This window comes from Rhinolophus sinicus, linkage group LG10 (assembly GCF_036562045.2).
Source record: "Rhinolophus sinicus isolate RSC01 linkage group LG10, ASM3656204v1, whole genome shotgun sequence".
Lineage (NCBI taxonomy): Eukaryota > Metazoa > Chordata > Mammalia > Chiroptera > Rhinolophidae > Rhinolophus > Rhinolophus sinicus.
The window spans coordinates 58,824,267-58,847,017 of NC_133759.1; the positions used below are offsets into that span (position 1 = coordinate 58,824,267).

Genomic DNA, 22,751 nt, shown 5'->3' on the forward strand with positions numbered 1-22,751 from the left:
TACAGTTACAAATGACTTAATCACAACACAACACTAAAGATATTAACTACTCAGTTAATCATTTAAATTACTATATTGCTGTCACTCGCATAAAGATCCTTAAATTAGTCTGGTAGGTTTTTGTTTCTTTTGCTGTGCTTTTTTTTGTATTACCCACGTAGATTACTACCCACACCAAACAAAACAAAACAAAACAAAACAAAAAAATGAGGCTGAGATCTGTTATATGAGAGTCCAAAGGACTTGACCAGCATCTATGCCCTCAGTTTTTTCTTAATCTTCAAATTACAAGAATGCCTTGCACTGATTGGCTAATTCTCGTTCTAGTCTCAATTCACTCAGACCTTTTCTTTGTAGACACAATTTATTACAACTGCGTGATGCCTGCAGTCGGACACATGGGTGGTAAGAACGACCTTTCATGGACAAGCTGGAATGAAAATCATAATTGGAGAAGTGCAAACTAAAGAAACGGAGAGATTAAGCAATTCACTGGAGACAAAAGCATTCAGGGCAAATCATGCAGCAGCAGCAGCAGCAGGTGGGCAGGCATTACCTAGTTCACTGTCCAGCTCCTCCGTGTGGACACCTTCTTCTCCAAAGGAATAGCAGGAATGAGACAGAAAAGAAAGAAAGAAAAATTCAGACACCAGCACCAAGAAAGGAATTCCCCTCAGAAAAATAGCAGCAAACACATCACGTAATTTTGTCCTTACCTGCATTGTGGCTTATTTCATTGGCTTGGCTAATAAACTCGAGACCTCAGTGTAAATCACAAAACGGTAAGAGCTGATATTGGTAACATAATTATAGGGCTCATTTCCTTGCATGTCAAAATCGGGTTTGATTGGTTGTAAAAGATGATAAATACCTTTGCGGTTTCACTGTTCTTAAGTGAAGAGTCACTTATTACAGACCTTATTTCAAGCAAACAAAGCTGTTAGACCTTTCAATATTAGTCCTTTTAATCCTTCAATAAGCCTCTAATCAGCAAGACAATTATACTCACAATTAGAGCATTACTTAACTTATAAGTAATACTGCTGCCTGAAAAATAGGAGGTGAGGTCTAATTGAGAATGCAGATTGTAAAATGAGCTACACTTCAATCTCTTTAAAAGGGGGATAGAAAGATGAATTATTTCATGATGATGTGCATTAGGGAAGGAAAGCTTGAAGGCTGCCCCAAAGGAGGCAGAGTTTACTTTATATAAGATTTCCAAGTCAAACAGCTCAGACATATTAGAATGAAAATGTTCTCAATAATTTCAGTGAGCAAAACAAGTCAAGATCCTTTCCATTACATCCCCTTCCTGCTGTCAGTAAAAGGTTTTGTTACTGCTAAGGAGAGAACACGGGACAGCACACAACAAATCATTTCACATTTAAAGCTTCTCCAGCGACAGAGCAGGTGACTGTCCCCTTCACTGGAAGCACCACAAAACCAGGGACTGTGCCTGTTTTTACACTGTAAGTTGCTCAGTGCCCAGTGTAGTTTGGGTACATGATAGGGACTAAACATTTCTCAAATCGATGAATGAATACACGAATGAATCGATTATTGACTTTAGTAACCAACATGGTCCTACACACCTTGTAAACTCTTGATTTAAAAACTCTACAACTGGCAGTAAGTTTTGACACAGGCATCGTTTCTTAAAAAGGGAATATGATTTATATAAAATCTTTCATGAAAATGCCCACTTGGGTATTATCTAATAATGTCGTTGGGAGCATTCATTCATTTCCTCAATAATTATTTAATGAGAACTACTATGTGCCAGTCGCTATGCTAGGGGACAGATATTCAAAATGAGCACAATCAGACATATCTCTATCCTTTTGGAGGAGACAAATCCAAAGTCACATAAAAAAAATTAAACTAAAACTGCAATCTCTTCTAGAGTAAAACACATAATAGAGTGACTAATCATATCTGGGGACAAGGGCATAGAAATAGTCCCTGAGTTATAATCTGAAGGATGTAAAAAATTTCACAAAAAGACTTAGAGTACAAAATGACTAGAATTTAAGCTCTCCCAGAGCAGGGCTTTTCGTTTACTGGGATCACTGGTAATCTGAAGTTCCTAAAACACACTTCACATATAAACAGATGTGGAATTTAAAAGTATTTTAACAAGAGCAAAGTGTACATCTAACTGGCCTGGAGCAGGAACTTGATGAGGACTAGTGGGAGTGAAGGGCAGAGAGTGGACAGCAGCGAGGATGAGATGAGCTATAGAGGCCGAACCACATCAAGCTTGGAGAGGCCAGCTAAGGACTGGGCATGTACTGAGCAGACCAGACAGCCACTGGACAGGGCTTGAGGGGGTGCTCAGTGATGACACAATCTACAAGACTGCTCTTAGTACAGTGTAAGGAGGAGAGTGGGCAAGAGTCTGGGCAGAAGAGGAGCGTGACCTGGATGAGGATGGTAGCGGTGGCAAAGAAATTAGGGAATGGACTGCAGAGGTATCTTGGAGGCCAAGTGAACTCAGCTCGTAGAGGGGTTAAAAATGGGTGTGAAGAAAAGTAACAGGTTAAGGGGGACTTCTGAGTATGCATGACTTTACCCTCAACTGAAATACGAAACACAGAGGACCAGGTTTCGGAGGGAAAGATCATTAGTTGGGTTTTAATCATATTGAGTTTAAAGTCTCTTTGGGACAGTTGGTGTGATCGATCAGGCAGATTAAAATATTGGCCTGGAGCTCATAGTCAAGTTCAAAGGCTTCTTAATTGAATGAAATACATAGAAATGACAAAAGGAGTTATACACTGAAAATCAAAATCCCAAACTAGTTTCTCAATTTTTGAGATAGGAAATTGAAAATAAAATTTTTAAAAAATAAGTATGATGCTGTACTGTCACCTTCCATGTTTTTATTACCTACACAGAGGAGAAAGAAACACAGGAACAATTTTGCAACCAACAAATGTTATTCTTCTTTGTGACATGATATAAACAACAACACAAGGCAGCTTTGCGTTAACTGGCAATAGAAGATGCAAATATGGGACGTGTATTTGTCATTGTGGAACAATCTGGCAATCTGGTTATATATTTATACTGTTGGTGTATACAGGCAGACAGACATACACATAATTTCTACTATGAAAAGAATATATAAATCCTAATGTTGAAGGGATAATTACCAAACTAAGTGCATTTGGTATGAATACATACTTGTTCTAAAGGAAGTAACATTAACATCAATGATAAGAATCCGAAGAATGAAAAATTACTAGATTTGGTAACAAAACCATTCAGTAACTCTTCTACTGCATTAACAGTTTTTCTCGGTAAAAGTTATTAGAGTTTTCTACCACCTATAAAATTATATTAACAGGCATTTCCATACATATAATTATAATGGACACTGACACTGAAGATCTTACGGCAATGAGAGTGTCTAAAGTGCCTTCAAAATCATCAGGTCATCAAGTAAAGTTTAAATTTTGTTCCATGAAGTTTTACAGTTGAATGTATTTTATGTTCTGATCTTTGAAAATTGGTCACATTTGACTAATCGGGATAGTCCATTATCCATCCCGTAAGCATGCAAAATAACGCAGGTGACAACACACCTGTTCCATTCCTTCTTCAGGACCAGGACTAAGCAACCAGAATAAGATGAGTATCTTAATCATGCCCCCTCAGTGAAAAGGCTTTATATTTCCACTTGAAGTCAGTCATATAAATGTAAACATGAAAGTCTATGTTCATTTTATGTAATCTGTGATCCAGATACAATGATGGATCTTAGAGTACAAGGTTTTGACAGTATTGTAATTTACTGGCTCACATTTTCAAATAAACTTTAACTACACACACACACACACACACACACACACACACACATACAACACACACATGTGTAGATACATACTTGCACACACACAATTCTGCCTGAGGATAAATTAATAAAGATCCAGTATCTTACAGTAAAACATGTATTCTATAATTATACTAATTCAAATGCCAGAAATGAATAATGAGCAGCAAAGCAAACCATTTCTCTTTTATTTCGTGCATACCAAAAAGTAATTTTGGTAGAACATGGGATAGACTTCAGTGTACTTAAAAGGAACGCATTTGTTCAGTCTCAATTGTTTTTCATTTTGGAAGAGTAATTAAAAATCCCAAAGCCTTGAAATAAACTTTTTAAAATAGTAACTTTTATAGCCAGTTGATTCTTTTTCAAGATTAACAAGGAGAGTGGGGGTAGGGTAACACCTGAGACTCTTTCTTGGAAGAACACACTTTCCAGGTACTTAAGATATACTCTAAGTTACACAGCGATTCTCAAACAAGTCAAGATCTGCTTTCCCTACATCAAGACTTGGGAAGTAATAGTTATGAAACATGAAGAGTTTTAAAAAAGCTACTAATCTTTTCCTCTAAGACTTTCATAATACAGGAGTAGAGTCCAATAGGTAGATGTCTATTTTTAGAGACATTCTAGAGTTTTCTCCAAGGTCCTGAAGGCAGAGGTTGTATCTTCATTTGAATAATTTCTGGCTGTGTATAGTTCCATTGCCAATGGAGATATGACTATACATCTGCCTTTATGTGTAAATAAATCATTCTTTTATAACAATTCTACTGATTTCCCTTCTGCTTTTGGAAACCAGAGTGCATTTAGTAGGAATTGGATTACCCTGTAGTTAATTTATTTTCATTTATTTATGTTTCACTGAGCTCTAAGCCTGCAGGATCTATGCTAAACCCAGGTAAATAGTGTCACGACTGTAGGACACGCAGGTGGTATCCACAGAGAACAGGAGGACTGCCCGGTGTGGGAAACCCCCACACATATGGCGTCAGAAGTGAAGGATTCTGGAAGTTGACAGAAAACTGTTTTTCCTTTCATAGACCATGGGACTCTTGTACCACAAAGTAGAAAGAAGGCTATCCACTATAAGCATCTCTTTTGTTGTTTATAGTACTCTGAGAGTTCAAATAGATCTCGAAATTGTTCAAATAAGGTTGATATTTGGGATTCAGGGAAATGAATGAGATTTTCCCCAGAGACTGCATTTTACATAGAAACAGAAATGAACTCAAAAAACAAATACATGATAATTACCAAATTTTAAAAGGGCATACAATGGAAGGAATTCAGAAATCGTTCTCAAAGAGGTAGCAGAATAATGAGAGAGTAGAGTCTGCAAACAGTAGGTATGCGACAGTGAAAATGAACGGCACTGTCCCTGCTCTTGGGGAATTGTAGGAACGGAGAGAGGAGACTCATTACGGTGCCTAATCCAGTCAGGAGTGGGAAGGGTGGTCAGGGAAGATTTCCAGAGAAAGGTACTATCTATGCTCAGACTGAAAGGAAGAAACAAATGTGATGCGTGATGTTCCAATTAGAGGCAACATCACGTAAGAAGGCATAGGGTGTACATGTTTAGATCAAGTCATTGGGAGCAATCATAGTCCCATTGCATTGAGTCCCCAATCGCAATGAGTGTAAACAGATATGAGAAAACAGAAAAGAAATAGGCAGAGACTATTTCTGCTTATTTGGAAGATGTCTACGGGGTGAAACTGAGGCTTTCATCTTAGAAAAACCAAAGGAAAAACAACCTCAACCCTACCCAAAGAAAGCTCTTCAACCGTTCCCTTACACCTGCCTTGCATATGGCCAAGAATTTTGAAACTGAAAGTTAGACTGATGATATTTTTGGGCAGCTGACCTAGCACAGGTCCAGATTACCTTTTGAAAACTCTTTGTTGAAACCTGGTTGACCTTTGCTACAACTCTTTAAAATTTGCATGTGTGAACAAACACCCAACTCACTTAAACCAAGACCTTCCGAGCCCCTTACCATCATCTTCACACTCTTCCAGAGGCTTCTGCTGCTTGTTCAGGCACCGAGGGTCTAACCAGGATGTTGTTTTTGTGTTATGGCTGAAATCCAGAAACAAAAACAAGAAATATGTTTGAAAAGAAAAAGGAAAAAGCTCAATGACAAAAGAATTACATACCCTTGAACATTTGCTCTTCAACCAATCAAAGGTACTTTCCAACAGCAAACCCACACCAGAAGAGAGCCTGATTTTGGAATTATAAAATGGCTTAGGAAAGATCTCAGGCAGGCTTTTAACTTATCTAAGATATAATCATTCCATTATTGAAAGCTGAAATTGGAACACCAGTTTAGTTTTGAAAAATGAGTTCCAAATGACACCCCTTGTCTACACTGTCTACTGCTGTCTACTTATTTTAGTCTTCACATCTGCTGAAGAGCAAACTTCAATTTATTTTCAATTTGCTATCACTTAAATCTTGAATGCTGGAATTCACAAAGAAGGCTGCTCCTTCACTCATTCTTTTATATAAGGATTCTCATGACAGTGTGAAATTACCTCAATTCATGCAAGTGGCTCACAGCTGCTAACACGTATCATTAATCACAGCACCCTAAACTGTGCTTCAGATATAGTGGAGGCAACCCCAAATTATCTATCATAAATTTCTATTTATGGGCCAAGAAAATCTTTGGCGAAGTTAAACATGTCACCAAACCGCCTTCTGAAGGCTATAGCCCAACTCTAGATGAAGTGTTTCAACCGACACTGACTGAGCCCTTGAAGGTCTGAAAGAGCAGGAACATTCCCAAGAATACTGCCCTTCTTCCTGTTAGAAATGTCACGAGAAGGATGGAAACACTTGATCTGAAGCAGAGCAATACACTGGGTCAAAGTTTTGCCTGAGCTCCCAGCCACTGCATGCAAGCTAAATAGGAGGGGCAAAGGACTGTAAATCCAGTAGTTTATACTGCAAACCAGAAATGAAAGCAAGACATTAAAAATAATTTTTTTGGAAATCTGAAGTTTAGGTTGTGAACATGTTGAAAAATCGCCAGTTCTTTATCTTAGATTTAAATCTTATTAAGTATTGAAAAATAATATGCCTTAAGTGAAAAAACAGAATGTGCAAATGTATACACCGAGTTAAAAGAAAAAACTGAATTAAAAGGAAAAATAGAAAGGTAATATAGTAACAACTATCACCATCAATACTACTTATTTGCTCACTTACGAGGTGTGATCAAACCAATACAGTGAATGTTTAAACAACAAAAAAAATTTATTACAGTAAAAGACACATTGCCATTAAATCCCTCTCAAAATACTCCCCCCTCACTTTGAGCAAACTTGTCCCATTGTTCTGGCCATTTTCAGAAGCAGTTCTGGAAGTCCTCTTTCGTGAGTGTCTTTAGTTGGCTGTCGTGGCTGCCTCAATGTCCTGAATTATTTCGACTTTGGGGAAGAGCCAAAAGTCACATGGTGCCAGATCCGGTGAATAAGGTGAATGAGGACACACCGTTATGTTTTATTTGACAGAAATTGCCATACCAGAAGCGATGTGTGACACGGAACGTTGTCATAATGGAGGATGATTTATGGCACACTTCAAAACACACCTCTCAACCGTAGCTCACACCTAACTGACGGCACCAAACAAGTTGAAGCTTGTCACACATTGTTACTAAGATTCTATGTACTGCTCCCTGTATTGAAGATCCCTGCCTTTCTGTTGGATGGCACTTGGCAGCAGCATTCACCGTATTTTGTGATCACACCAGATAAACTCCGTGTCACATATCGCTTCTGGTATGGCAATGTCCGTCAAATAAGAACATTACAGTGTGTTCTCATCCACCTTATTCACTGGCCCTGGCACCTTGTCACTTCTAGCTCTTCCCCCAAATCAAAATGACCATGAAAGGTAAATGTTTTGAATCGATTCAGGACATCGAGGCAGCCACGACAGCACAACTACAGACACTCACAAAAGAAGACTTCCAGAACTGTTTCAGAAAGTGGCAAAAATGATGGGATAAGTGTGTTCCAAGTGAGGGGGAATATTTTGAGGGGGATTAATGGCAATATGTCTTTTTCTGTAATATATTTTTAAAAATGTAAACATTCACCGTATTTTTTGATCATACCTTGTATTCTAGAATTTTCTGTACAATTCTTGAAATTTTCTACATAATCATATAATCTGCAAAGAGGGATAGTTCTATTCCTTCCCTTCCAACCTTTGTCTTTTATTTCCTTTTATTGATTTATTATCCTGGCTAGAACTTACAGTATGATGTTGAATTAAGAGTGGTGAGAGCTAATATCCTTGGCTTATTCTCAATCTTGCAGAAAAAAATATTTTGTCTTTCACCGTTAAGTATAATGTCAGCTGTAGGTTTTTTGTAGATGCTATTTATCAAGTCAAGAAAATTACCCCATTCTTATTTTTCTAATAATTTTTTTCATGAGTACTGTATTTTGTTAAAAACTTTTACTGCATTCATGATTATGATTGCGTGATTTTCTTCTTTAGTCTCTTAATATGGTGGATCACATTGATAATAATTTCAAATATTGAACTAGTCTTGCTTCTGTGGAATAATACCCACTTGGTTATGGTGTATAATTCTTTTTCTGAATTATTGAATATTATTTGTTAAAATTTTGTTACAGATTTTTGCATCTATATTCATGAGGATATTGCTTGGCAGTTTTCTTTTTTCTTGCACAGTCCTTGTTTGTTTTTCGTAACAAGGTAACACTAGCTTCATGAACATATTTTAGAATCTAGAATCTCTTTTAGAAAATAGAATCTCTTCTTTTTTCAGGAAGAGATTGTGTAGAAATCGAATTCTTCTTTGACTGTTTCTCTAGTGAAGCCATCTTGGCCTGGAGATTTCTTTTTCATGAGCATTTAAATTACAAATTCATTTTCCTTAATAGTTACAGGGCTATTTGTATTATCTGTTCCTTATTGGATGAGTTGTGGTAGTTCACACTTCCTGAGGAAATGGTCTATTTCATGTAAGTTGTCAAATTTATGTATGCAGACTTATGGGCAGCATCCTCTTATCTTCTTTATGTCTTCAAGGTCTGAGGCAATTCCTTATTTAGTTCCTAATAATGGTAACTTGTGCCCTCTCTAATTTTTTTCCTTTGTCAGTTTTGCCAGCGGTTCTTCAATTTCATTAATCTTTTACAAGAATCAGCTGTTTGTTTTATTGATTTTCTCTACTGTTTTTGTTTTAGATTTCATTGAGCTCTGCTTTTTATTATTTCCTTCCTTTTACTTATTTCATGTTTAATTTGCTATTGTTTTTCTGGGTTCTTGAGTTGAGTGCTTAGATTGTTTATTAGAGATTTTTCTTCTTTTCCATTGGTTCAAAGCTATAAATTTACCTTTTATCACTGCTTTGGCTGTGCCCCACCTATTTTGATATGCTGTTTTTCATTTTTATTCAGGTCAATGTACTTTTTAAATTTCCCCTGAGACTTCCTGTTTGACCCATAGATTATTTAGAAGTGTATTATTTAGTTTCTAAGTGTTTAGAGATTTCCCTACTTTACCTGTCATTAATATGCAACGCTATTTCTTCTGATTAATGTTTCAAGATGTATTTTTCCAGACTTTTACTTTCAACTTAACAATATTATTTTATTTGAAATACGTTTTGGTTAAAAGTATATTGTTTGGTCATATTTGTTAATCTCTCTGCCATTCTCTATCTTTTAATTGCTGTATTTAAATTTATTTAATATAATTATTGATACGTAAGCACATAAGTCTTCTATTTTGTTTTCTGTTTTCTATTTGTTCTCTTTTTCCCACCATGTGAGAACACAGTGAGAAGACACTGTGTTGATCTTGAATTTCCCAATGTCTAGAACTGTGAGAAATAAATGTTTGTAGTTTAAGCCACCTGGTCTATGCTGTTTTTGTTATAGCAGCCCAAACACACTAACTATATCATCTCTCACTACATATAGTCACATATAATATAACTATATGTAACACACACACACACACACATATATATATATATCTTTTAACCCTTTTGCATTTATAATAAAATTGTCTTAAATATTTTCTCTACATACATTTAAAAATGTATTAGATGATGTTATAATTTTTGCTTCAACCCTAAACCTAATTAGAAAACTTAAGAGAAGTGTATTTTATTTACCTATATTTTAACTTTCTTTTGTTCTTTCTTTCTTTCTGATGTTCTAAGATTATTTTTTTATAATTTTTTGTTTACAGAATATCGTTAAGCCATTCATTTAATACAAGCTTGCTGGCGACAAATTCTTTCAATTTTCCTTCATCTAAGAATGTCTTGGTTTCCCCCTCATTTTCACTGGATATTATTTTCACTGGATATACAATTGTGGGTTGCTTTTTTTCTTCATTCTTCAGCACCTGAAAAATGCTGCGCTGCTTCCTTCTGATGAAATATATGCTGTCATTTGAATTGTTTCACTAACACAAGGAATGTGTCATTTCTCTGTTTTTAAGATTTTTCTTTATTTTCACAAGTTTGACAATGATGTGTCTTGGTATAGTTTTTTGAGGGGGGACAGGGGTTATCCCGTTTGAGACCACTAAGCTTCTCTGTAGGTTTATTTCTTTGGCCAAATTTGGAGGGTTTTGTTTTTCAAGTACTTTGTCAGCCCCACCCATTTTCAGTTCTCCTGGGACTCTTCTGGGACAAATATTAGATCTTCTGTTATTGCTTCAAAGGCTCCTGAAGCTCTGTTCAATTTTTATGTAGTGTATTCTCTCTGTTGTTCATATTGGGTTATTTCTATTTTCTGCCTTCAAGTTTACTGATTCTTTCCTCTTTCCCCTCCAGTCTGTTGTTGACGCCACCTACTGAGTCTTTTATTTTGGTTATTGTATTTTTCTGTCCATAATTTCCATTTTTTATGTCTTCTGTTTCTTTTCTGAGACATTTTTTGCTGAAACTTTGTATTGTTTTCAAGCATGTTTATAATTGCTCATTAAAGACTTTCATGATGGCTGCTTTGAAATCTTTGTCAGATCATTGTAACATCTGTCATCTTGGTGTTGGCATCTACTGATTATCTTTATTCACTCAATTTGAGATATTTTCTGATTTTTGATATAACGGGGATTTTTATTAAAACCTGGATATTTATGCATAGCATTCTAGAGCTTATTTAAACCTTCCATTTTAGGTGTCCTTCCCTGACACTGCTCAAACAGGGGGAGGGTTGGTGCCACCTCTTACTTCTCAGTTGGGGCTCAAGTCCAGTGCCCCAGTTTGGTCTTCATTGACACCCAAGGGGGTGAGGAGCTTCTGGTTACGGCTGGGTGGAGATGGGAATTCCAGCTTCCCACTAGATCTCCACTGATACCAGCTTAGCTGGGAGGGGAAGGAGTGTCTCATTACTGCTCCCAGCTTGTTGCTACTGACTCCATGGCTGGGGCTCTTCACCACTGAATGGTGGTAAAAGCCCCGATGTTCTGTCACACCTCCTCTGATGCCACCCTGGTGGATAGGGGGAGGCGGCCTCACACAGCCAGTTCAGGGTGAGAGTCCCAGCTTTACCTGCCATGGCCTCCACTGAGTCCACAGGGGAAAGGAGGAGTGCTCATTACTGCCTGGCCACAATCCAAGTCCCAGCTCTTTCTCAGCTCTTTTTGATAGTATCACAGCAGAGAGGTTTGGGCTCCTAGTTATAGCCCGTAGAGGGTAGATGACTAGGCTTTCCACCTGACCTTTGCTGGCAGGGCTGCGGGAACACAGGATTTTATGGGCTGTTGGCTGGAGTCCAGCAGTTATTGAATACAAGTGTACTGTCTTGTAGGATGCCCTTTCCCTGGTCCTTTTGCTAGAGAGAGTAGGCCTTTATTAGGGCTTATTTTTGTCTGTGTGTGTGTGTCTCCACCTGTTGGTATTTCTGGGTTACTGGTTTGGTTTCTTCAGCTCCACATCTGGGGTATAAGAGGTAAAAAGAAAACTCAGGGAACTCACCACCTGTATTCCTTTGATCCTAAAATCCTTAGCCAGTCTGCCTTAGTTTTTCTTCCTTTCAAAGTCTTATATATGTTTTCTATTTAATGTTCAAGGTTTATATGCCAGTCCATGCTTGATTTTTAAGGTTCTTTTAAAATTCCAGCATTTCTTAGATTTCTCATAAAGTAAATATTCACACACATACATAAAACAAGGTACTTCTGATTTCATAGAAATTTAATTTTGCTATTCAGTGTAAGATACTCAAAGATTAAGTTCTTCAGAATGAAGAACACCTGAAAACGAATTAACCTGGATATATAATTTAGGCTAAAATATAAATGGTGCTTATCTAATAACTTAATATCTATATAATTTGATAGCAGTGGACCGAATGCCACAGTTGTCATAAGCCACACTTTTGCATAATTTGTCTAATAAATATTAGGCCCATGTTTAATAGAAAACATTAGCATCAGTTAAAAGCTAAATTAGGTTATGAAAAGTAAGGAAATCACTGCACTTTCCTGTAAGTAAACCAGAGTCGTGGGTCTTTAGTAACCATCAAAATAACCAACTTTCTTTTTTCAAATTTATCAAGTCACTATTTAGCAAAATTATTGGTACATTCTTTCCCAAGAATTAGAGTTTCACATATTATTCTGTTTCAGGAATTCCTCTGTTATACTTTCCTTCGCTCAATACAATGTTTCATTACTAATGGACATAATATCGAAGGCAATTTATGGCAAAAGGATAAGTACAAAATCCTAAACCTAGAGTTGACATCCAACCTTAAAACATTTAAACTCCTCTGTAATAACCAAATTTTGATGACGAAAATGGTAACAGTGACAATAATGCTCACTAATTAGTACTAGCCCAAGTACTTTACATCCACTATCTCATCTTGAGACAGGTTAGTTAGCATGTCGTTAGGTAGACAGAGAGGTCCCTGGTGACATAAACAAAAGGCAGCCATATCCTGAAACTCCAGGTTTGGAATGTCTCCTTCACTCCAGGACAAAGATAGGAGGATGCGCCTTGAGGTTAATAAATTATCTCACAAATCCCTTTTGGCCCACAAGGGAGCAGATCTGATAGATAGGAATGGGCTCGTTAATCCCTTTAGGGTGGGCAAACAGGACAAATCTGATAGACAAGTTCTATTAGAAGGCACCAGCCCCCTTCTCCAAGCAGGCAAAGGAAGGCATAAAACACAGAGCCTTTGCCCCACGTTGGGCAACCCAGTCGGGACCCCATCTCGTTCCGAGAGCTGCAACTCTTTACTCTGTACTTTTAATAAACTATCCTCTTTTACAACTCCTCGCCTCTCCTTGGTCTGTGCTTCCATTCTTGGTTTGACAAGACGCGATCCCAGCACAAAAAAAATATCCTACGTCAATCTGATTCTCACGACAGTGACATGGCAAATCTCATTCATAATGTTCAGTCCTTTCACAGATATGGAAAATTGAGAGTGAAAGAAGTAAGCACAACTAGTAAGTGGTGGGAACAATATGACTTTTTAGGTGAGCTCTTAACCGCTATACTTCCCTGACTCCCAGGAAAAGAACTCCATCTTCCATCCCTGTCTTTAATAAGCATTTGCCATTAACATGAAGACGGAAATGAGGACTGTCCCCTCCTGCTAGATGGAAAATAACAAAGGAGCTCTCGTTCATTAGAAATCTCAGATTTCCTAGGTAGGTTCTGAAAGAGGGTGTTCTGAGACCTAAGCCTTTTCCATCTCTCCCACCTCTTTAGGAAAAATTATACTTTCTTACCCTCAGTGATTTTTCAATTACAAAACATATGCTCAAAAATACATTTGAATGGAAATACATATTCAAGCCAAAGAGAAACGTATAATGGGGTTATAAAGGTTACTTAAATTCCTTATTCAAATTCAAGCATTAAGATATTTCTAGAGTTTTTCTATACATAGAACTATATCTACATATTCACAAACAAATGTACACATATATACACCTAGCATAATACCCATATATTTTACAAAAGTGAGAAACTTCATGTATCGTTCTGCAATTCCCCCTTTTGTTATTGTTCACTGAACAGAGGAATTTCGATTTCAATCTGTTTGAATATAACAGATTTACCTATACTTTTATTTATTTTGTAGTTTAATTTGGCCATTTTGTTTTTTCCTTTTCAGTGGTACATAAAACGATGGTGAATCTTAATAGACAATCTTAATAATACAGCCGAAGAATAGCATTTTTAAAATTTACTATTGTTGGTTAGGAAATTACAATCTTAGATTTCTTAGTATGGTTTCAATCATATGTATTTTTATCCTTTTCAGTAAAGGTTATTTATTAAATGTTTAACTATATAGTATTATCTGTTATAATTTTGAAAGACTTCATATCTATATATTCTCAAACTTCAATCAACATGCCTTGCACCATATAAAAAATTAACTTAAAATGAATCATAGATCTAAATGTATTATGGAAACTATAAAACTTCTAAAAGAAATAGAGCAGACTGCTTTATTACTGAGTTAAACAAAGATCTCTTAGCTATTACACTAAAAGCACAATCCACAATAGAAAAAAACTGGTAAATTAGACTCCATCAAAATTAAGAATCCTGGCTCTTCACAAGGCAAAGTTAAAACAATGAAAAACACCCTGACTTAGAGAAAATGTTTGCTAATTATAAATATGATAAGAGAATTGTATCCAGAATATATAAAGACCTCCTAAAACTCGACAAAAAGAAAACCCAATTAAAAAAAATATGCAAAGGATGTACCTATTTTTAATGGCTAAACATATTCTTTATAGATTATACCATAATTTATATATACACCATAATTTAGCTGACAAACTCTTTAGGGAAATTGTTAACCTTATGTTTCCTCAAGCTATTCAGGCGCAACGATTAGGATGATACGCTAATTGCTTTTTTGTACAAAGCTTGTTAAAATGTATAAGTGAATACCATCAGTGTGTGATCACTCCTTCTAGATTTGATCTACATCTATAGCTGCTGGAGAGATGAAAGGAAGGGGAATAAAAGGAAGGGAGAGGTTCAGGTAGAAATAATGGTATACTTTACTCTATAAAATAGACTTCTCCATTTTCGGTATAGGCCATCTCCCAGTTTTCAGGTAGAGGACCTAAATTATCCTCTGCAGAAAGAGGTAGGTATTGAGGGAACTTCTGAGAAGGGTCCGTGATGGGAGCAGCGGTGATGCTACTATTCACAGGCGGTAGCGCTGTCTCTTGGAGAGTGTGCTCTTCTTGGTCACCAGAATCGGCTGCTTAATCATGGGCAGAGAGAGAGAAAGAAAATATCAGCAATCATACCCCAAAGTGGGGTACCAGCCCAAGCACAGTATGCACCTCTACTCTTAAAAGCCCTCATCCTTTCCTAATTTCTGACCATTGACTATATTCTGTTTTATTTAGATCAAAGTTCTCTTAATGAAAACATCAGAATGATGGACCAAATTTATTTTACCTAAAGAGAAAACGCTCAAATCATGCACTGCTCACAATCTTGGAAATGTAAGAGAAGAAACAAATTCTTGCCTCAAACCTTTAAGTATCTTAAACTAAGAAGACCATCCAAACACAGACTGAGCTGCATTCTCATTCCAGAAGTATCATTTGCTTTCATGACTTAGCGGACTTTTGAAAGTAAGAAAAAGTCCAGGCTAAAAACAGATATATAGTAACACTGTTGTCCATTCTGTATAAATTATTGAAAACATTTTTGGCAGAGACCAAAGACACAAATAAAGCTGGAAAGTCGACAAGAGTTTAGAATATAGAGACAGCTATACCACTGAGTCAGATTTGAGTCTCTTTTGCCAAACTGAAGAAAATGTTCCTGTGAAAACCAAGATGGTTATCCCCAGAACAGTATTGTGTGGGTGGACTCATTTGACTTGGGTCTTAAAAGAAGGCTGTAAGTACATGAGTCTTCTCCTTTTTATGAACTAGAAACATCAAGAGGTGATGTCATCAAATTTCTGCAAAGGGCAATGTTGACATTCTGGTTGAATTTTTATAGAGGCTGATGATATTAAATGTCACTCTCTACGGGGTTTTAAAACATAATAATCAGGGGTGGAGTTACTTTCTATCTCCCACAGTAATTTTCCTGTAGCTATTTCTGATTTACTGAAAGCAGATTGAGGAATAATAAAAGGCTATAATTCACATCTTTCTCGGATGAGAAGCTCCCAATGACACACATGAGAACAAGGGTAATGCAACGGTTGGATAGAAGATATGTTGAGCCTATTAAAAAATCACCTCCACCAAAAATGCACCCACCATTGAGCAGGCTGCCTGTGGTCTTCCCTTACTCTGCATCTATCCCCTCTTCTTCTGGTCGCACCACTTAGATCTCCCTTTAACAATCACCCCCTCTATGCCAGCTCCAGGTGAGGCCTGACTAATGCACTCCTAGCTCATGTGATGAGCCCAAGTCACACTCTTACCAGCACATGATCCAAAGCAAACCAACGAATGTCAAATGTGGAAGTTTTGTTCTATCAAGCAAAAGGTGGCCTCCTGATGCTGACGTTACTAAGTGAGTAGGTTCTCACGTTGTAGGTGCTTGGTAAGATCTGCCTGAGACTAAGCCTACACAGAGGAACAGGAGGTCAGTCACCCGGTACCCCCACTGAGCCTCTGATTTCATGACTGAAATCAAGGCTGCCTCTGGCCTATTTAACTGCTTAGTCCCCTGAATTCCCTTTCCTGCTTAAACCAATTTGAGTTGGTTTTATAATTTGCATCCAGGGGTACAGATTAATAAAATAACTGTAAGTTTGAGGGAAAAAGGGAAACTAGGACAACAGAGAAGAAATATTTTGAAATTACTAATCAATAAATAATAAATTCAAAACTTGGCAAGAATTGAAAGATTTACCCATATTCATTTTGGGTATATCTTTGGAAGGTCTACCTTTCTCACTTCACTGTACATAATAATCACCCGGAGAGATTGTTAAAAAGGCAAGACTTCATTATGCTGCTGTCACTCTATGCTCCAAGCGGCTGGCGGATTGTTACACAAAGTGGTTCAGAGTGCAAAATGCTCTGACACAGCTAGTTTGATACCCATGCCATAGGCTGGGTAGCGTCAATCATTTGAAAGAATTGATGTGAGTTAGTGTATGGCAGGTTGTCAGCTGTCACAGCTGTAGTTTGGTTAAGGCAGGGGGCATATATTCAACACATTTCGTATATACTGAGGGTGTCCCATCGAATGTATATTTTGAGACCAGTTCTCTCTGTGCATCCAATCGGTTTCTTGGTGCGAAGACACCTGAATAAGGCAATCAGGTGCCACCTGGCTTTCTTTTTTGTGTAGAAACGAGTGATCAGACTGACTTTAGCAATGATGACCTGGGCCCAGAAGCTTTTCTTTGATTCTAGGATTTCAATGGGGATTTTATGGGGACAGATTTTCTGAGGCATGGCTTCTATAGACAGAGATAGGAAACAGGAAAAGCACCAAGACCTAGAGTAAACTACCCCTACTTGCTTTCTCTCAAGAACCCTACTTAATAAACACAGGACAAAGGCACATATGCTTCTTAGGGGCCATGCACCTGGCCTAGCAGGACTTTTGCACTGCAGGTTACTCCTAAGGTCTTCAGTTTCTGAGCCCACATCTATGTTTTGGGTTACATCATGATTTGCTGTCCTTACTTGTTGAAAGACTAAGACATTAAAATATTAGCTATTTTTAAAAAGAAATATTGACTTTTTTAACAATCTGCTTTCGGATCAACGAGTGCTACTATAAATGGATAAAATATTTATGTCCGAGTGGATGAAATCAGCTGATTTCAATAAAGGCATATGTAACAGATGGGAACTTTCTCCTAGCTATTCCAACTACAGGATATAGCCATCGGCCTAATCCATTCTAAATGAGAAAACGGAAATTTTCGTGGAATCAAATTCTTAGAGCTGGAACGGGGAACTGAGACATGATTTAATCCTGACGAGTCTTTTTACGGATAGGAAAGATTAGATATTTATTATGTTCATAATAAGACAACTACCAAGAACCAAACCAGGCCCCTTCCTCCTTTTACCAAGGCTTCTTGCAGGAGGCTTGGGCTACTGCCATGACAAAAAAAGTCATCAAAACATGATTTTAATGGCCATCTTGGAGAATTTTAGGTTTTTGAGCTCAATGAATGAGAAAACCTCAGAAAGACCTGTACAGTCTATAGAAAGTATTCAACTAATACAAAGTTTTCCCTAAATATTCTCTTAGGCTTGGTAGCACAAGGAGGGAAATACAGAATTTAACTAATTTCCCCTTTATTGGAGTTAGGTCTCACTAAGTAATGAGTAAAGTGTGGTGAAGCCAGAAAAGCCCTTATGAGAGAGAAAGAACTCATACATTGCAAATGGAAAGTCCTCAAAAACTATAACCCTAAAGTATTAAAGAAAACATTTAAGTATAGGAAAAATAGAAGGTACAAGATATTCTTCAAAGTCAAAACATTATGTAGAGCGGAGTAACTCACGACTCATGCAGTTGCTACATTCTGAGTAACTACATAAGGTTAAACCCCCACACAGTGAAACATATTTTTGAACAGTTCTAGGTCATTTCATTAACCCAGGGAACATACCTAAGACTGGGGGTAGGTAACCCTCAATATACATAAATACATAATGCAATGAGTAACATATGTTGTATAATACAGAATGCATATGCAAGATACAATCTTAGAGTGTTTAGTATTTTTCCATCTTTCTCTCATATAGGGTATATAGTAAACTGAACACATGACATGTTTCCACTGAATCTCTATTTACAAAGGTAGGATATAAAAGGATGTGCTAGTCTTCTATACAGCATCATTTGTTACTAAACCATAAAACAAATTCTCTTATTTCTCTTTATAAGCAATCAGCCATAACTATAGAGCAGTGTTAAGGCCAAGAAATAAATGAACAAAAAGTAAATATTCATACACACACACACACACACACACACACACATACGAGTATATACATATATATGTATACATATAATTTTGAAGAGAAAGAAACAATGCTGATTATTCTTGACTCCCTTCTACAGACATTTCCCTCCAGCCCCTTTAAGCTATTTCGTTGAAGTTAAAATAGTCTGGTGAAGAAGTATGAAAAATAGGCCAGGAGAAAGACCCCCTCTTCCAAGCATTGTGTGGTCAGAGTTTGAATTTTGGCCACCTTTCTGAATTCCTCATGAGAAGAGAAACCTTCTCAACATCCTTTGCAAACGCCTCCCACTGCCCGCTTTGCCAAGTCCACTGAGGGGAACAAGGTCTGCTCTTTACCTGTAAAGCTACTGTTCATTTCAGGAACGTCATCATCCTCCTCATTCTCCGCATGGACTATGCCAGCATTTTGCATATCATTGTAGGACTTGCTTCTCTTCGGGGTCGCCTGCTTGGAGCCAGACTGCAGGCTTTGCAAGGCTTCCGTTGTGATCACTTTCCCACTGACTGGCTGGCTAGGAGGTTTGGGTGTCCCATAATAGTTTCCTAGGAGATGGAGAGACACACATTTGCATGTTTCAGAAAGAAGACTTTGTTTTTTTCAAGACTTCACATCCAAATCTCTCAGCATATTTAAAACTATGTATTTAAGCTGGAAAAACAACAACAACAACACAGAACAAACTGTATTTCATATCTGAAACTGGTGAGAAAAGATGTCTTTGCTACCCAGCTAGACGAGACGATTTCAGAAGCAAGGAGGAAAGTTCTTGCAAAGAACTTACTAGGAGGGCTAAAAACAAAGGCAGTCGTGCTGAATAGCAAAGCTTCACCCTCATTACACTGGGATTTCAATTGGTCACCTTTTTACATACGCGCACTAGCATAATGCTGAATCCGATTTAGAGAGAGCCTCACAGAAAATAAAAAATTCATTACCGCCAGCACCCTTACATGCCTACCAAGCGGAGGTCACTTTCCCTTAATAAGGGAACTCCTCAAGAGGGAACCAGGGTAATACTTAAAAAGGAGGACAGTGAGCCCCACGTGGCACCTCTTTCACTGAATGGCAGGCTTGACTTTCAGGGTCACTGGGGTGGGAACAACCTTGCCAAGTTTTAATAGAAAACTCTGTGTCAACGGTGGGACCCCTTAGGGGTCACTCTTAGTAATGCCCATCTTCTTTCAGCCACTTTTCTCCTAAGTTTGGTTCAGGTCCAACCATAATGTGCTTACTGATTCTTTGGTACACGGATAGAGTTTTGCATATTTTTAATGTGCACTAGAAAAAATTCTAACTAGCAAATTATGGTACTAACATAAAGTTGACTTTAAAAAATTAAATGAAAAAACAATATTTTTTTAAATTGACTTTTTTAACTTGAAGTTTGAAAAGGTAAGTATGAAGAATAAGAAATTATTCAACTGAATAGAGAATAGCAATGGTAGTGATGAGTTCCTTTTGAAATGTTAGAAAGTAAGCTTTTAAAATAAATTTTTAAGTAAATAACAGATATTATGTTCAGATATGGACAAAATCATGAAGGTAATTCATAAATGGCCCAAGTTTGAAAAGTATAGCTTATAATCAATAATACTCCGTGACTACATGATAAAAAAAGTCAGCATTAGAATGCCATTGATCCATTCAGCATCTCGCATCTTTTAGAGTAAGCCCAGGAAGATAAATTATATTGAGCTCTTCAATATATCATAAGCAAGATTTGTAATTCTGTGCTTAGTTAAGTAGAATTTGTAAATCACAAGGAAGCCTGTACATGCTGTTTCTTTCCAAGGATCTCATCCCACTGTATAACCTCAGAACATAATTACATAAAATATACATTTTTATTATACAAGCACAAAGGCAAAATGAGACAGTAATATATGTCTCTGTATGAGACACAGGTGATGAAGAATTTGCTTCCATTAAGCTATATAATTAAGTTTTCTTTTTTATTATTTCTTTAAAATTTTTTTTAAATCACCAAATGTATGAACATATACATCCACTTTCTTTGAGAGTGTTATAATGGCGTGTCAGCGGGGAGCTCTGAACACACAACTTAAAAGTGCAGTAGACTACAGGGTACCATGTTTGCATTTGAAGGATACTGGACAGAAACCCAATAAACATATTATGGTGACTTGCCCTCAATCTTCATAGTTATTTCACAGGAGGTGATAGGCATATCAACTCTTCAAAAAGGTTCTTTCAGGTTTCCAACCTAAAGGTACCGAAACTGAGCAGAATCAGCCTGAAGAAAGGCAGCCCATTTATGCTTTCAGGGGCTAACACATGCCTACGGAAGAATGAGCACACCTAAGGAACAAGCCTTATCTTGCACTGCTACAGAGCTTGCATCAAAGGATGTCCCATGCCTTCTTGAAGTTCGAACTTGGCCACAGTGTTGACTTTTTCATTAGCCGAAGACTATTAGTGAGGTTTAGGAAAGTAAAGCAGCTAATTGTTAAAAAAAATCTTTACAGTAAACAAAAAATAGAGACAAAGCTGTACTGATATTAATTGTATAATAATTCCTTCCGATCACTATTACACAAAAACATGATGTATAATTTTGAGTTACAGGTTAAAATAAGGTCAACGTCTACAACTAAGAATCTTCCACTGAAAGATGTGACTAAACAATGGGACCCTTAATTTGTAATTTTATACTTACAATTTTATAATCGTATCACTCTTTTTTCAGTGCCATGAAACACTCATAAAACTATTGTCAATTAAGAATCAATTAAAACTTAAGACATCCTCAGTTCATGACAGAAATAAATGTTTGGGAAATAAAAGTTCTACCTATATTTGACAAATATGTATGGATTTTGTCAAGTTTTCAAGCTCAGGGTCTTTCTTAAATTAATAAATGATTAGCAGATTTCTAAACGCAACTGAAACTCCCCAAACAATCTAGTTATTTATAGTTGTTTCCTGTTTCTGGAAATTAGTTCAAGATTGATAGAAGACAGATAAAGCACCTATTATTAGGTTGAAACACATGAAATTGCTGTTCCAGAAAACAAACGGTCAGACATCAGCAGTTTCATTTGGGTTAATCTGAAATATAGGCATTAGCACTCAGCACACTGCAGTGGTAAAGGACGTAGAAGAGACATCCCATGGTTCAAATTCCAGCGTCACCAGCCACTAACTGGCTGTGTGACCCTGCGCCAGTTTATCTCACCATTCTGTAAAAAGTCTTGTCCTTGTCTGTAAAACTGGGATTCTACGAGTACCTAGTTTCTACCTAGAATACCTGTCAGTGGGATAAAATGAGATGGTGCATTTAAAGCCTGTATGTAGCCCATGCTCAAGTCTGCCACTAGAGTGAGGTTTGATAAAAGCTTATTCCTGTTGACAGTGTATGTTTCTAATCTTTAAAATGAGGCTCATTACACCTTGTTAAGAGGATTAATGAGACACTGCGTCTGAAGTGCTTGCCACTTGGTAACTGAATGTTGTTCCTTGATATAAAGGAAGACGCAAGCAAACCTGCCAATGACCAAATAACCTTGGGCAAGTTTTTTTTCACACTCACTCTAATACTTTCTCTATGAAATGCGAAACTTCTCTGAAACAGCACCTGCGCTAGCTAGCGTCCTCACAGGATTATTTTGACGATCAAATAATGTACCTTTGTTGAAGGTACCCTGTAAACTAGAAAGTGTTATAAATATGAGATGGTGTTCTTATTCAAATTACTCCAGCATTTCTCGTTTTCCATATTGTCCACAACCTTGACAGAAAAGCTTCTATGTAGTGGTTTCCTAATTGCAGAGGGTTCAACTTTCCTTTGCAGATATTTTATTTTTACATACCGTGTTTCCCGAAAATAGGACCTAGCCGGACAATCAGCTCTAATGCGTCTTTTGGAGCAAAAAATTAATGTAACACCCGGTCTTATTTTACTATAAGATCGGGTTTTATATAATATATCATAATA

General features: G+C 37.1%; 1 protein-coding gene across 19 annotated transcripts in view; it reads right to left on the bottom strand.

Moving 5' to 3' along the window:
* The window catches only part of MAGI1 (membrane associated guanylate kinase, WW and PDZ domain containing 1), a 592,032-nt gene that overhangs the window by 86,996 nt on the left and 482,285 nt on the right, over positions 1–22,751 (bottom strand). For 6 of the 19 annotated variants that reach the window (XM_019757194.2, XM_019757189.2, XM_019757185.2 and 3 more), the window contains exons 4-7: positions 19,132–19,338; positions 14,886–15,090; positions 5,832–5,914; positions 557–595 (exon numbers count right to left, since the gene is read on the bottom strand). In XM_019757194.2, the coding sequence (XP_019612753.2) occupies positions 557–595; positions 5,832–5,914; positions 14,886–15,090; positions 19,132–19,338 (534 nt within the window). The remainder of the gene's footprint in view (positions 1–556; positions 596–5,831; positions 5,915–14,885; positions 15,091–19,131; positions 19,339–22,751) is intronic. The other 13 variants (XM_019757193.2, XM_019757187.2, XM_019757184.2 and 10 more) reach the window with 5 other exon arrangements.